Raw genomic sequence first — 17159 nt, forward strand, 5'->3', positions numbered from 1 at the left:
AATAACTAAATAGCTAAAAAAAAATCCGACACATTTAAAATAACATAGACTACGAATACCTATTATAACAATTACAACCAAATTATATACATTATTAGTCAACACAACACCATATTAAATGCACAAGCTGATTAAGAGACTTAAAACTAAGAAGCGAATTAATTAATGCTTAATTGAGTGGAAAATAAGTACTTTACTAGACCACCCGTCATCCTTTGGATAACTGTGGGTCTCGGGGGTCATCCATATTATTTCAGATTAAATTTTATCCCAAATTAGCATTATTTCTATTTAAATTTTATCCCAAATTAGCCAATTCCATAGCTAAACAAACACAGATTTATATATTATAATTAAGGCATAAAATAGTTTAATTTAGCAACTCATTATTGGCATAGATTCTAGATCTAGAGTCTAGATCTAGAATCTACGGCTTAAATCTAGTTTTTCCGTAGCTCTAGATCTAGATCTAGAATCTAAATAGATAAAGTAAATTGTAAAAGTTTAGGCCGAGAAAATTTTATACATTTCATAGCGTACGTCTTGATAAATAGATCTATTTCAAATTTGAATGAAATAGCTTATTTCTTTATATTCTAAAATTGGAAGATGACGCCATTAGTTTTGTGTTCTTTCCTTAGTTTAAACATGTGTCACGTGACGTCATTGTTTATTGCGTTCTTGTCACGACAATAAACGCTATAGTTAGAAATCTGTTTTTACATTCGAATATGCCTTTATTTTTATGTTCCTTCTTTAAACAAAATTTAGTTTATGCATTTATAACATCCACCATATTATTTTCAACAAGTCTGTACTTTTAAATTCTCCATTAATCACTGAACATACTGATGACGTTGCCAAAAAATAGTGCGGACAGACAAAGAGAAAGAGAGAGAGTAAAGTGCGCACATGGGCTTTTATATATTAGGATGCATGATTTTCTTTACTTAAGTAATAATATACTATTGTTTCAATAACTATAAAGAAAATTCTCGAAAATCTCGAGTTCGAATCCGGGCTTAAGTTCACCTGAGTCACTCAGCTCTGATGGATACCTAACTCACGTTAGAGCTAAAAGACGGCTGGGCATAGTGCTGACCATACCATTCCCTTCATCTGCCCCGTTTGTATAAAAATATACGATAAAGTTTAGGGGAAATCACTCCTGCTTTATTTTTAACGTTTTTCGTAAATCTGAATTAAAAAATACCTATGCTAATTTTCTGAAGAACGTACGCAACTTTCAGTACATTTCTAAAAAATTTAAGGATTCTATAGTACGTGACTACACTAGCAATCTTTGATAATTAACGAGCCATTTGTTTTTTAATATTTCTTCTGGGCGCCACGTTTTATCCGCAGGTTTTAGATTGTAGAAAATCGTATCGTTCTTACATGATCGCCAATATTTACCAAACATTTTTTCTAGCTCGTGAGTACAACCGCATGATTGGATGTAGTTGATTATCTCTCGTCTGACTGGCGAATCAGCTACAGCTATATTATGTTTGGTTAGCCAGGTATGGAGCTGTAACTGTGTTGACCTAGCCAGCGATATAGCTGTCGCCAATTTTTGCTAGCCAGCGATGTAGCCGTCGTTGTGTCAGGAAAGAGTGACAATGGTTAACGAAATCTAAGGTTCTAATTTAGCAGATTAATTTGTGTGACGTCGACATGTTTTTTTTTAAAGAAAAACCAATTAGGAGATAAAATCTTTTTTCTGTGATTCCAATTTGTATTTCAAATTCTTTTAAATTTGAAAATTAATACTTGTACTACTAATTATCTTAAAATCAATGTTGTTGTTTCAAAGAATGTAATTTGAGGTTAGGTTGTTTTGTTTTTTTGCAAACTAACCTACGTAATAGTCAAAGCACATAGACAGTGAGTAATTAGTGCGTCTTTGCGTTGTCATTCATTAATTTAGGTGATCAAAGAACGGCACATGAGAGGGGGGGGTAAATTTTAAAATGTGTCTTGAATCAGTGGCATTTATTTAGATCAAAATTAGTGTGTTGTTGTTATTAAGTAGCTTTGTAACTGCTCAGTAATTTTACATCAATAAGTTGTAGCACAGTGCTGAATGGTCTGGATATTCTGATTAAAGCTTCGAGTGAATGCATACGGGTAATTAACAAATGGTTCTGTAAAGACGTACTCAATGAAAGAAAAACGTTGTACATATAATAACATTTGGAAAATCTCATATGAACTAAACGTTTAAAAATAAACAACCAGATTATACAAACATTGTATTTTTATGCTATAATCGTGAATGAAATGAGATAAGCTTATTGAAACTAGATCTTAAACACAATTTTCATTTTAAAGAATCAGCCTCAACAGAAAATATAATAAAGACGAAGGTCTGATGGACGAGGGCACTTATCGTCTGATTGTCCTCGTCTGTCTTGTCATCACCGTCATCATCAGCCCTCTAGGCATCATCTTCAACATCATCAACATCGTCGTTTTCTGTAAACTTGGCTTTAAAGAGAGCACCAACATTATCCTGGTCAGTTTGGCTGTGACGGACATTTGTATTTTGATGACGTTACTGGGACTGACCGTCAACGCGAATCTGATGGCGATGGGCGGGGCCAACTTTGACATTCTCGCTGCTGTCGCCTATTTAGTTCTGGGTTGGCCCAACGTTTTGGCAACCCGAATATCAGGTTGTCTGACAACCTACCTAACCTTTGAAAGGTTTCTGTGTGTGGTCCTACCACTGAGGGTCAAGACAATCTTACAGAAGAAAACGGCCTTGACATTTATCATAGCGCTGTGTCTATTCTCGGTGGCCTACTCGGTTCCCATGTATCTGGCCAACAGCATCGGTCTGAGGTTCAACCCCATGTCAAACCAAACCTCTGTTGGACTTATCGTGGCGGAGAACAGCGACGTCCTGGAGGAGTTTTCTATTAGTGTCAACACAATCATCGAGTTCACGTCCTTCACCCTCGTCATAAGTTTCACCGTTGGACTCAGTACATCATATTTAACCGCAACAAAACGTCGAGATCAAATGTCAACAGTTGCTAAAAATAGCCAGTTTACAAACCGTGACCGGAAGTTGTTAAAAATGGTTTTATTAATATCTATTGTTTTCATTGGCTGTTCCCTACCTACCGTTATAGGCGATGTCGTCATGCTATTGGTCAAAGACTTCAACATCAAAGGTCGTGAAAGGTTTCTATTTATAGCATCGTGTGCGATCTTTTACAACTTTCTTTCTCTCAACTCATTCGCCACTTTCTTTATTTATTTGAACATGAGTTCTAAATTTAGAAAAGGTTTTGTTGACATTTTGTTGTTCATAAGGAAACACCAGACGTAAACAAATAGTCGTATCCCTATAGCACAAGTATCTTACATTATAGCACATGTATATTACATTGTATCACACGTTTCTGACATGACAACACATGTATCTTACATCATAAGAGACCCGTCCTATGTTGTACTAAATGTTTGTTTAATGTGGAGACCATTCAGAAGTGTTGTAGTAAATGTTCCTAGCCTTAACTACATCGACTGGCTCTACGATTGTAAACATTTTCGTGAACACAGCTCACCAGACTGGTCAGGTGATAGGTTCTGGCTAGTTATCTCCCCTTCTGTTATTCAATATAGTAATCTTTCAAGTGATTTAATTTTGTTATCTCTCCTTAGTTTCGAAACCATTTAATTAACTTTTAATAAAAAATTAAATTAAAAAATAGCTACTTTTGTATTTTATTAAAGATTGACGTATCTGGAAAGTTTGAACGAAATCACTGCATTAGAAGTGGGTCAAAATTGAGTTACAACAGTTTCCAAAAACCCACAAACAAACAGACGTTGCGAACTAAGTGAAAGCTTGTAAAAAAAATTCTAATAGCAAGTTTTTAAATATTATATTCTAATATAACACTACGGAGGATGGCAACTCGGGACATAGACACTATTTTTAATCCATTTTTAATTACTTAAACTTTTTATAATAGAATAGAATCTCGAAAAAAAAAAGAATTGCACACCAAGTGAACGCCAAATAAAATGTCCACAATAGTGCGGGATATTATTAGTACATTATAAATTCACATACGTTTTTTTTTAGAGAGAAATCGGAAATAGCGTAAATCACCACTTCAGGTCGACGGAAATACTCAAAATTTAATAGAAGGCAGAGAATTAAAACTTTTACTTACATGTGAAATTTCATTTATCTATCTATCTGAAATAGTACTCAAGTTATAGGCTTTTGAAAAACTCAATGTGAAAAAGTTCCACTTCCGGTTATCGGAAATCGCTCAAAAGTTGATACGGATCTACGATTTTGATAAAATACTTATATATGAAATGTTATCAACCTAGCTGTAACGGTACTCAAGTTATCGTGTTTACACACATACACACACAGACACACAAACACACAGACATACGGACAAGATTGCAAAATTATGTTTTTCCGACTCATGGAGCCCTAAAACGTCGAGATTTGCAAAAAAATCTCGATTTTTACAAGCTTTTATTTAACTCACTTCCTCTGTCTGTCAGTCGTCAGTCTAGATGGAAACGCAGGAGTGAAAATTCGGAAACTTCTACTTGACCGACACGATTCACAGTTGGCACGTGGGTCAAGACATGAAGACAATGCAATCTGAAACTAAATTTGACTTAATTGGATGCCTAATTAATTTTTTATTAATTAATTAAAATTTGGACCGAATTAGTAGGCATGTCTAGCCAACCACACCACACGCGTCATCACCTTCAATAGCTGCGCCATCACGTAATGGCTGCGTTCAAAAACCATTGCGCGCCTACTGAACGTGATGTTCAGTAGGCGCGCAATGGTTTTTAGTCATGTAACTCTATTGTAAATAAAACATGTAAAGTACTGAAAAAAAAATTCATAAAAAACGTTTTAATAACAAGCTTTTATGTAACAATGCACTAAAAAGTAGAAAATAAATTATAGACTACTATTTAAATAACTATAAAGAAAAGCGTGGGTGTCTTCCTTAACATTATTAAAGGTATCCAATAGATACTAAAGTGACCCACGCTTTTCTTTATAGTTATTTAAATAGTAGTCTATAATTTATTTTCTACTTTTTAGTGCATTGTTACATAAAAGCTTGTTATTAAAACGTTTTTTATAATTTTTTTTTTACTTTCTTTTATAAACGTGGTATAGAGAAAGTCTTGTAATCGTGAAAAAAAAATCGAGGTTTTTACAAATCTCGACGTTTTACACCTCACTGATACGGAAAAACATAATTTTGCAATCTTGTCCGTATGTCTGTGTGTCTGTCTGTCTGTGTGTGTGTGTGTGTGTCTGTCTGTGTGTAAACACGATAACTTGAGTACCGTTATAGCTAGGTTGATGAAATTTCATATATAAGTATTTTATCAAAATCGTAGATCCGTATCAACTTTTGAGCGATTTTCGATAACTGGAAGTGGTACTTTTTCTATTTTGAATTTTTAAAAAGCCTATAACTTGAGTACTATTTCAGATAGATAAATGAAATTTCACATGTTAGTAAAATATCTAATTCTCTACCTTCTTTCAAATTTTGAGTAATTTCCGTTGAAGGGAAGTACTAATTTACGCTATTTCCGATTTCTCAAAAAACGCATGTAAATTTAAAAAGTACTAATAATATTGCTCACTATTATGCACATTTTGTTTTGGCGTTCGCTTGGTGCGCAATTCTTTTTTCTTCGGGATTCTATTCTATTTTTAAAATTTTAAGTAATTAAAAATCATGTTTATATTCCAAGTTATATAAGAATATTCGAGAAAGTTTAGGGGAGATCACTCCCGGTTTATTTTTTCACGATTTCAAGACATGCTCTATACTTCGTATATACGAGAAAGTAAAAAGTTAACTGGTGGGGTTGCTGCACCTGAATGCTACACCTAGTTACTGTGACATTTGGGAGAGATATTTACAGCCGTCCTTTGTCTAACTCTAGATCATACAGACTTTAAAACAGGGAAACAAAGAAATTATGTAGATAGTTATGTGTGCGTGTTGAATGTCAAAAGTTAAAGTGTGTTCCCTTGTAGATGCTTTCTATTGTGACGTCAGATTGTGACTCAAATTTATGTCATTCGACCCCATATGTAAAAGCCTAATGAAATCTAAATTCTGAAAATAAATTGTGAATTAATTCTGTATCTGGTGTCGTTGTTCTAAGTTTTAACCTAGTTCTATGCCTCATTCTGAACACACGACTGAATGAGTGAAACATCTGAGATTCTAGCAACATCATCAAGTCGAGCGCCTGACAAAAAGCCCTTGAGAAAAACAAACTCCACCACATAGCATTACCTAACAGCACTCAACTGGTTGTAACGGTACCACCATGTTTAATTACCACTGCAAACACATACCTGATCTTTTTTCTTAACACCTCCCCCCTTCCACCCCCTTCGTGAACGTTATTTTAGCACATTGACCTCTGGTCATCTGCTTTAGCAGCTAATCACGAGACGGTATGGCGCAAATGTGTGGTGCAGGTCAGCTGACCACTCAGAGCGATTAGACTGGACACGTGATACACATACAACAGGTGCTTATCTAAAAGGGGAGGGTCAGGGATGCGCTCCCTCTTATTAATTTTGTCCGTTTGTGGGTTCCTCTGTATATATATATATATATATATATATATATATATATATATATATATATATATATATATATATATATATATATATATATAACGAAGGTTTTAGATCCTACTGTCCATCACTACAACTGATTAGAAAGACAAAATCCTGTCCTTCCAAAGCCTGATGGTAACTTGAACAGCGAGATAAAACACACTATCAATAACATACGAATAAAACAACACTACAAACAAAACACACTATCAATAACATACGAATAAAACAACACTACAAAAACAAAACACACTAGCAATAACATACGAATAAAACAACACTACAAAAACAAAACACACTATCAATAACATACGAATAAAACAACACTACAAAAACAAAACACACTATCAATAACTTACGAATAAAACAACACTACAAACAAAACACACTATCAATAACATACGAATAAAACAACACTACAAAAACAAAACACACTAGCAATAACATACGAATAAAACAACACTACAAAAACAAAACACACTATCAATAACTTACGAATAAAACAACACTACAAACAAAACACACTATCAATAACATACGAATAAAACAACACTACAAAAACAAACCACACTATCAATAACATACGAATAAAACAACACTACAAAAACAAAACACACTATCAATAACTTACGAATAAAACAACACTACAAACAAAACACACTATCAATAACATACGAATAAAACAACACTACAAAAACAAAACACACTATCAATAACATACGAGTAAAACAACACTACAAAACAAACCACACTATCAATAACATACGAATAAAACAACACTACAAAAACAAAACACACTATCAATAACTTACGAATAAAACAACACTACAAACAAAACACACTATCAATAACATACGAATAAAACAACACTACAAAAACAAAACACACTATCAATAACATACGAGTAAAACAACACTACAAAAACAAAACACACTAGCAATAACATACGAATAAAATAACATGAATCAAGTTACCATAACTTTGTGTATGAATTGTTCATAAAACCAGATTTACATTATCAACCATTGTGTGTTGAATGAAACACTAGTTCTTCATAATGGTGCGACAATAATGTCTCGAGAATATAAGAACACACAGAAGATAAACTGACCAGAATATTCTTTGTTTGAATACAGACGTAAACATAGTTAATGTTTCAATCAAATACTTTATAATTAAGTTAATTTATCTTTGTATCCATGCCGATCAGTCTTTCCTCTGTGATTGAAGCTGTTCTATTCACCCCTGTTTGTGAAATATGTGATCTCAAATGTACTTGCGACGTTTTATTAATTCCGTAGGTCATTGACACACTTTTTAATTAATTCTAACAATGACAAATATTTACCTACACCTCATTAAACGCAGAAATTAAATCAACGACGTCGAGCAATCGTATTGACTAATGTTTGTGTGTTTTTGTTTGGAATTTTTTAAAAACTGTCTTTCACAAGAAACTAAACCCAAATGTCACCTCTCTTTGGACGAGTTAATTGGTGGATAATTATTAGTTGGTTCGCTTTCTTTTTTTACACGCAGACATTTTAATTATGTTTGAAGTAGATTGTGCCAAATTAAAAATTGAGCTTTCTTACGTGTAAAAGGGAGGTGATCCAATTAAAGCTAATTATAATTAGATGAGAATCACTGAATAAACATGTCTGCCGGCCAGGTATAACGAGGTCTTTAGGATCCAGAGTTTAAAATTGTTTCGTTTCATCGTTACTCAGTACGCAACCATTCATTGATTTTAACAAACATTTAAAACTATCGGTTTTGAGACACATTTGAAACTGTCAACTTGAAGACACATTTCAAGACTGTCTCCAGTATAAACCTGCCCTTGGGTTACCGTCTGCCGGTTACAAATCTTAAAACAGTGAGTGCAGTGAGTGACTTGATGGACTATCGCAGACGAGAGAGGAAGTGGCCAGAGTATTGTTGAACTTTCTGGGTTGCCAGACATCATAGATTCTATTGTTTAGTTTTAATCAAAATCTCGTACACATACAGTGTTCATTCGGTGATACATTTTTGTCTAACTTTTGTACACATAAGGATATATTCGGTGATACAGTTTTTTGTCTAACTCTAGTACACATAACGCAGCTTCAAGTATATGATTTAGTTGTAAGTTCCTCCTTCCCCCCCCCCTACCCCTACACTTACATTTAACAATAAAGACCGAACACTACCAACACAATGAGTGATTTAGATAACCGCATTTAAACTGCTGCAAAAATAAAAATCAACTGACACAAGAACAGCAATTGTGTATTTAGTTTACCTGTAGGTGACGTCATCACAGTTTAGTCTACCTGAAGGTGACGTCATCACAGTCTAATCTACATGTAAGTGACGTCATTACAGTCTAGTCTACCTGTAGGTGACGTCATCACAGTCTAATCTACATGTAAGTGACGTCATTACAGTCTAGTCTACCTGTAGGTGACGTCATCAGTCTAGTTTAGCTGTTGTTGTGGCTCAAGATCGAAATGAACCACAGCTACTGTGAGGTTGGGAGTCATCCCGACCCCCAGACGGGGGAGACGGGACTGATGGGCGTCACGACGTACCAGAACATTGTGCTGGTCAGTTTGGTCATCTCCAGCTTCCTCAGTCCGCTGGGCATCGTCTTCAACATCATCAACATCATCGTCTACGTCAAGCTGGGCTTTAACGAGAGCACCAACATCATCCTGGCCAGCCTGGCTGTGGCCGACACGTGCATCCTGCTCACCCTGTTGGGCTACACGGTCAACTCCAACCCGCTGGTCGTCTTGTCCGCACCCAGCTTTGACATCCTCGCGGCGGTTGGCTACCTCGTGCTGGGCTGGCCCAACGTTCTGGCAACCCGAATAGCGGGTTGTCTCACAACCTTTCTGACCTTTGAAAGGTTCGTGTGTGTGGCCTGGCCTCTGAAGGTCAAGGCTCTGGTTACCAAGGCAACGGCTGTCAGATTTACTCTCGGGCTGTTTGTCTTCTCGGTGGCCTACTCGGTTCCCATGTATCTGGCCAACAGCATCGGTCTGAGGTTCAACCCCATGTCAAACCAAACCTCTGTTGGACTTATCGTGGCGGAGAACAGCGACGTCCTGGAGGGCGTGTCCCGCAGCATCAACATCAGCATCGAGTTCCTGTCCTTCTCGCTCGTCATTCTCTTCACGGGAGGCCTCATTCAAGCCTTCTTCCGGTCAACCCAATGGAGGAACCAAACTGCTTCCGTTACTAAAAATAGCAACTTTTCAAACCGGGACCGGATGCTGTTGAGGATGGTTCTATTAATATCCTTTGTTTTCATTGGCTGTTCTCTCCCCCTGGTTGTTGCTGACGTCGTGATGCTATTGGTCAAAGATTACAATGTCAAGGGCAAAGAGCAGAATCTATTTATAGCAACCATCTACATCTGCTTCAACCTCAGCTCCATCAACTCCACCGTCAACATGTTCATCTACCTGAAGATGAGTTCTAAATTTAGAAACGTTTTCTACCAGTTGTTTCATCGTGCTAAGAAAGGTTTACCCAAGGGACGGACTGTGAAAATAGTTGTCTCTTAAATGTTGGCTCCAAGCCGAAATGTCGGAAACTTTTTTCGGAAACTTTAGTGTCGGAATCTGTGTCGGAACTTCTTTAATGTCGGAAACTTCTATGTCGGAACTTTATTGTCAGACTTTATTGTCGGAATGTTACTATAAAAATAACGCAACACTTTCGACTATGAAATTACCTATAAAAAAACTTTCTTGAAGGACTTGAGAAAACTGTCAATAAATATCACACAGGTCAATGGACTGAATGTTGGTGTAGTTAGGTCAATGCTAACTTCAACCCAACCCCACTATAAAAAGTGGTTTTTAACCTCAGTACAGATGTAAAGATATTGTAATAAAGAAAAATAAAATTGATGACTACATGTGTACTATCACTTTACATACAGCTTCGATTGATTGATTTTTTGCGAGTTTATATCTTTCGTTAGTTCGCTGTGTCTTGTATCGTGATGGAGACAAATTATCCCCAGTTAATTAACACCATAACAAACGTGATGAATCTACTCTGCTAGAACAACGTGAGGTGTTCTATAAATGTGAAGCGAGTGGTTAAAAGTTGGTTCTCTTTAACACACGCCTCTGTCATACAGTGAATGAAACATTATTTCGGCTGATGGAATCGATAAAGTTGTGTTCGAAAACTTGTTAAAATAGAAAGAAACATTTTCAAACTTCGATAACAAAACATAACTTTCAGAATGGCCTTCTAAACAGGAGTAGAAGAAAACTAAAAATGTTCGATTCATTAGTTCGGTCACTTCCAGTGTTGAGATGAAGAAAGTCAACTTGTTCAAAACATTTTCAAGAAAATGTCTTTAAATATTTGTTTCTTCTCAATTAAACTTTTGTCGTATAAAACCAAATGTGGAACAGTAAAGTGGAACTAAACAAGACATGGTACTGACATCCGAGCTTTAAAGTTTGGATCACAGGACACACAGGTGCCACAGACAGGTGTCACACACAGGTGCCATAGACAGGACTAGGAACTGTTTCACGTCTTCTTCTAATATCTTAGCTAGATCAGTAGACATTGTACTAATCCTTTAATTAAACAATCGAATAATTTTTTTTTTAATTCTAGTTGCTCATTATTCTAACTGGTGTAATACTGAAATGTTTAGCATAGTTATTAGACAGACAATTACGTGTAATGGGTTAAGTGTAATGATACGATGTGAGTGACCTCTAAAGATGTAATTACAGCACAATGGAATCATTACACCTCATTAAAACTAGTTTTTTAATGATACCGTTGTGATGGGACCAATAGGCTTCTATGTTTAAAGAGCAATAATTGTTGTGTTTTTAATTATTTTTCCAATTGATGTTCTATGTGATGTTCTATGTGATGTTAATAGCTGATGTCTGAAAGTTAACAAGAAACACAACTCGTAATTACAGCCATACAGTCCCCCCCCCCCCCATACACAAGCGCAGTAATTACAGCCAGTTCTCCCCCCCCCCACGCTGTGGTCTGCACCAGCCATCTTGTTTTCCCATTGTCCGGAAACTTACAAAGCCTCACACCATCGACCCCCATGGTTCATGTATTTCAGTATCTTTAGATGTGCGATCTCTGGATCTGTAGTTTTGAAACCCATCAAACAAGTAACAGACTGGAAGACTGGCTAAGTCTGGCTGGATGACGTGGTGCGTCTGACGGTCCACGTGACATGTGGGTACCTTGTGGGGGTCATTCGCACAGGTGTGTTCGTGTGCGTCACACCTTTTCTGTACTAAAGGTGTTCTAAAGAATTGCTATAGACACAGGTATGTTCCGATAGTGTTGAAGGTGTGCACACCACCGTTGTACTCACCTATCTAAAAATAGAACTGTTTTATTCTCAGATTAAAAAAAAAGTATTTATTTTACTCTGGTCATAATGGAGATATACCCATAGGTGGTTTCAATCACTTCAAAACTCTACTGCCCCTGTACGGCAAAGTTTCCTGTTACACGAATGCCCGTGTGGCATGAAGACATTTAACCTTCATCTTGACCTTCACAAACACAGACCCGCTGTCTTAATGGAGACAGTCAGCTGTAACTCAAGTTCAAGGACAGGCGAGAATGACGACCTGGTGAGTGACGTCACTTTGTACATCTTCACCTACGTCAACTACGTCATCCTGGGCGGAAGTATCGGGGTGGTGGGCGTGGCCCTAAACGTCATCAACATGGTGGTCTTCGCACGTCTGGGCTACAGCGAGACCACCAACATCACGCTGTCTGCCATCTCAGCCGCCGACACGGGGGTGCTGCTGATGATGCTGGGCTACGCCACTGTCTACAACCCCGGGGGTGCTGCTGATGATGCTGGGCTACGCCACTGTCTACAACCCCGCCGTCCTAGCCAGTATTGATGACGTCGGCCTGATCAACGCCATCAACTACGTCATACTCGGCTGGCCGCACGTGCTCTTCGGCCGGATATCCGGCTGTCTCACGGCATTCATCACGGTCGAGAGGTTCATCGCCGTGGCGCACCCTCTGCAGGTGAGACGGTTGGTGACGCCGGCACGCACGGCTGTCGTCTGCCTCGTCATGGTCCTGGTGCCTCTGCTCGCCACCACCCCGGCGTTCGTCGGGTTCAGGATCGGGTTGACCTTTGACCCCAGCAGCAACTCGAGCATGCTGGGACTGGTGGCGGAGACGTCCAGCGGTCTCCTGGAGACAATCTCCCTGCTGACCAACGTCTTCATACAGTTCCTGACCTACTTCCTCGTCATGGGCTTCGCTTCCGGTTTGATCAAAGTCTTTTTGAAAAACTCAGAGTGGAGAAAATCAACGTCAACGGCTTCCCAAAATTCGTCCTTGACCTCTAGAGACACGAGGCTGGTCAAGGTCATAGCCCTGATCTCCGCGGTGTTTGTCGTCTGCTCCACGCCTGCTGTTCTGGGGTCGGTGGCCATGATGTTGGTCCGTGAGTTCAGCGTCACGGGGCGCTACAAGAATCTCTTCGTGGCCTCGTTTTCAACTTTCTTCTTGCTGGAGTCCGTCAACGCCACGGTCAACTTTTTTATCTACCTCAACACAAGTTCAAAGTTCAAGGTCGAGCTGGGCTCAATGATCGGCCTCAAGTTGAAATAGGTCACAGGTTATGTCGTCACACCCTGATCACGTGGCTTTCAAACGACCATTTCCGGTCGAAAGTGAACATCGTCGCTACACGTCGTGCTGGGTATAAAAACATCCCCCCGCCTCTCACCAGACCTAATAGAAAAAAACGGATATAGCTTATATAGAAAAATACTTTCAGTGTCTGCAACCCCACCCTCACTCCCCACCCCGAAAGTTTCAAGTGCTTACAGTATGAGCGTAGAATGTAAACATCGGATATATACAAACTAGTCAGGCTGAATAAGTTTTCCATACCAATATCGGCCACCTATTAGCGATCGACTCCCCCCCCCCCCCCACAGGGTGGTTCAAATTACTTTTTAATGATTAATTTAATTTCTAATTAGGTTTAAAAATTAGATCTTCTTGCATTGTCTGGAAAAGCATGGATATTGTTGCATTAGAAGTGGGTCGAAACTGAGTTACAAGATTCAACCACAAACCAACACACAAACCTACAGACAGACAGACAGACAATGGTACCTCTGTAAAAGGTTTTTATTTGCCTTAGAACGTTTGCCTTGCATTGTTCGCCTTAGTATCACAGTTTTTATCATCGACTTGGGAGGCCTGATACAGATTTACAATTGTAATACTTCTTTCTAACATGTACTTTTATTCATTTAAAATGATTTATTTTTACATATTACAAAACGTCAATTTCATATTTTAATTAGTCCAGAATATTTAAATATTTAATTAAATGATTCTTTAAAGTTCTATTGAGAGTTAGGAGAGGTCTGGCGGAGTATGAAGAACAAACGACTTGAATAAAAAAACTAACATAAGTTTATTTAATTTGGGTGGGAAGGGGTGGCTAATCAGGTTTAGCGATTAATTGTTTTTTTAAATAAGCGAACACTTAAAAGGTAGGCTTCCAATAGTCGTTTAAAATAAACATGTTTCTTGTCTTTAAAAACAGGTTACAAACTCACTAATGTTTTGCTAATTTAAAAGACAATAAATTTATAAATTTAAAATTTGATGATTTTAAGTATTCATTAATTTGTTATAGAAACTTAAAATGAAAAACACAAATTTCGAAGTTAAAAATAACCGCCTTGATTGCAACTCTGTGTAGACTTACATTTTCACATTTATAGAAATTTTCGGCAATCTGTTATCTGTTGTCTCCCTTATTTTGTTTTAAGTTAGGTGTAATGGAATAAATCCCGCAAGCAAGTAGCTGTAGCAAACATCGTCCACACATTTAATACAGTGAGTTGTCTGCCCAGTCACGTGATGGCCGGCACTTGATGAGTCTGACAGTAGATGATGGTAGTGTCGTTTGTGATGGTAGTGTCGTTTGTGGTGGTAGTGTCGTTTGGGATGGTAGTGTCGTTTGGGATGGTAGTGTCGTTTGTGATGGTGGTGTCGTTTGGGATGGTAGTGTCGTTTGGGATGGTAGTGTCGTTTGGGATGGTAGTGTCGTTTGTGATGGTGGTGTCGTTTGTGATGGTGGTGTCATTTGTGATGGTGGTGTCGTTTGTGGTGGTAGTGTCGTTTGGGATGGTAGTGTCGTTTGGGATGGTAGTGTCGTTTGGGATGGTAGTGTCGTTTGTGATGGAAAGTTCAGCAATGCATTTTAGACCAATTACAGACAGTCAGACATGTTTTCGTTACTTTTCTTTAGCACGTAGAAAAAAAAGTATTTGACGTGTTTTAAACATGAGTGTGAAACATCAGTGTGAAACATCAGTGTGAAACATCAATGTGAAACATCAATGTGAAACATCAGTGTGAAACATCAGTGTGGCTGATAAGTGAGACAGAGAAAGGAATGTGGTTGCCCCACACTTAATCAGCCACACAAAAGTTCAATTTGCTGCGACACACGCTAGATTTTAGGTTGTCACAGATTTTATATCTTCAACTTACATCAAGCACAAATAATTAGCACCTAGTTATAAAGTACGTAAACTATTCCTGTACAATTGAATTTGGTTCAATTTTAAAACTCAAGGGAGGTAACTGAAATTAATATAAAAAAATATTCTTTTGGTGGTTTCCCCTATCAGTATTTTTAATGAACATTTTTTATTTTGGACCGACCTGATCACGTGTTTCCATCAGAACGTCTGAACCAGCCTGACGTTGTTTCCTCAATTCTTTCACACAGTAGCGGTGCTACCAGCGTGCTATAGTATTTCTCTATTCACTCCATTGTTTTACTGATTCTAAGTTTTTTTTTGTGGTACATCTGGGTCACTACATAGACTTAGTGGCCATTTTTGTTGTAGTATTTTCATGGGGGGGGGGGGGGGGTAGTTTGTATCATTAAGAAATTTGATTTTGTGAAAGCGCTCTCAAACGTCCATTCTTTCACACTGCGGAAAACAAAGTATATTACGTTGTTCTTTAATAAATACATCATTCATTACAGTTTATTGCAAAGTTTATATGGGGATCGAATTAATTAAACGGGATCGTCTAGGAAAAATAAATATATTTGTCTAGGTCTAGTTGTTTTTAAAACTTGACGACATGACTCCTCTTATACACACTAGTGAAATATTTTAACTGTAGAAATTCTAAACAATTTTAAGAAACACCTTAAATACGAATTTACCAAAGGAAGTTAATGTTTCAAACGAACATATTTCCTGAGCGACATGGGTAAACGCTTTCATCCTTGACGGCTTAATTATCGCGTCACTAGAGAAATTATTTGATCAGCCTTGAACTTTTGACTTCCTGCTATAGCTAGAACTGACGAACACCTTAACACCCTGACCTACCACCTTCACCTACACCTTCCAGAATGACCTACCACCATGACCTACTACCCTGACCCACCAGAATGACCTACACTGTACCAAAAGACTCTGCGCTAAATTAAAACATGTTGTTCATAACAAAACCAAAGAAACAAACCCAACACAACCCAACACAACCCAACGCAACCCAACGCAACCCAACACAACCCAACACAACGCAACCCAACACAACGCAACACAACGCAACCCAACACAACGCAACCCAACACAACGCAACCCAACACAACGCAACCCAACACAACCCAACACAACGCAACCCAACGCAACCCAACGCAACCCAACACAACGCAACACAACGCAACCCAACACAACGCAACCCAACACAACGCAACCCAACCCAACGCAACCCAACACAACCCAACACAACGCAACCCAACACAACGCAACACAACGCAACCCAACACAACGCAACCCAACACAACGCAACCCAACACAACGCAACACAACGCAACCCAACGCAACCCAACACAACGCAACACAACGCAACCCAACACAACGCAACACAACGCAACCCAACACAACGCAACCCAACACAACGCAACCCAACACAACGCAACACAACGCAACCCAACGCAACCCAACACAACGCAACACAACGCAACCCAACACAACGCAACCCAACGCAACCCAACACAACCCAACACAACCCAACACAACGCAACCCAACCCAACACAACGCAACCCAACCCAACACAACCCAACACAACCCAACACAACCCAACACAACCCAACACAACCCAACACAACCCAACACAACCCAACACAACCCAACACAACCCAACCCAACACAACCCAACACAACCCAACACAACCCAACACAACCCAACCCAACACAACGCAACCCAACACAACGCAACACAACGCAACGCAACCCAACACAACGCAACCCAACACAACGCAACACAACGCAACCCAACGCAACCCAACACAACGCAACACAACGCAACCCAACACAACGCAACACAACGCAACCCAACACAACGCAACCCAACACAACGCAACCCAACACAACCCAACACAACGCAACCCAACGCAACCCAACACAA

The 17159-nt window shown here is 38.5% G+C and overlaps 3 protein-coding genes across 3 annotated transcripts; all 3 read left to right on the forward strand.

Moving 5' to 3' along the window:
- Window positions 1-2374: 2374 nt before the first annotated feature.
- LOC131954038 (type-1 angiotensin II receptor-like) lies at window positions 2375-3695 on the forward strand. The gene is made up of 2 exons (XM_059317520.1): window positions 2375-2990; window positions 3676-3695. The coding sequence occupies exons 1-2, from the start codon at window positions 2375-2377 to the stop codon at window positions 3693-3695; spliced, it is 636 nt and encodes a 211-aa protein (XP_059173503.1).
- A 5461-nt stretch (window positions 3696-9156) lies between these two features.
- LOC131954039 (FMRFamide receptor-like) lies at window positions 9157-10218 on the forward strand. The gene has a single exon (XM_059317521.1). It carries the CDS (start codon window positions 9157-9159, stop codon window positions 10216-10218), a length of 1062 nt encoding a protein of 353 aa, XP_059173504.1.
- A 2542-nt stretch (window positions 10219-12760) lies between these two features.
- On the forward strand, window positions 12761-13306 carry LOC131954040 (uncharacterized). Its single transcript, XM_059317522.1, has one exon. It carries the CDS (start codon window positions 12761-12763, stop codon window positions 13304-13306), a length of 546 nt encoding a protein of 181 aa, XP_059173505.1.
- Window positions 13307-17159: the final 3853 nt, after the last annotated feature.

Source organism: Physella acuta, unplaced genomic scaffold (genome assembly GCF_028476545.2).
Source record: "Physella acuta isolate Inbredline_101_S28 unplaced genomic scaffold, ASM2847654v3 ptg000969l, whole genome shotgun sequence".
Classification (NCBI taxonomy): Eukaryota; Metazoa; Mollusca; class Gastropoda; family Physidae; genus Physella; species Physella acuta.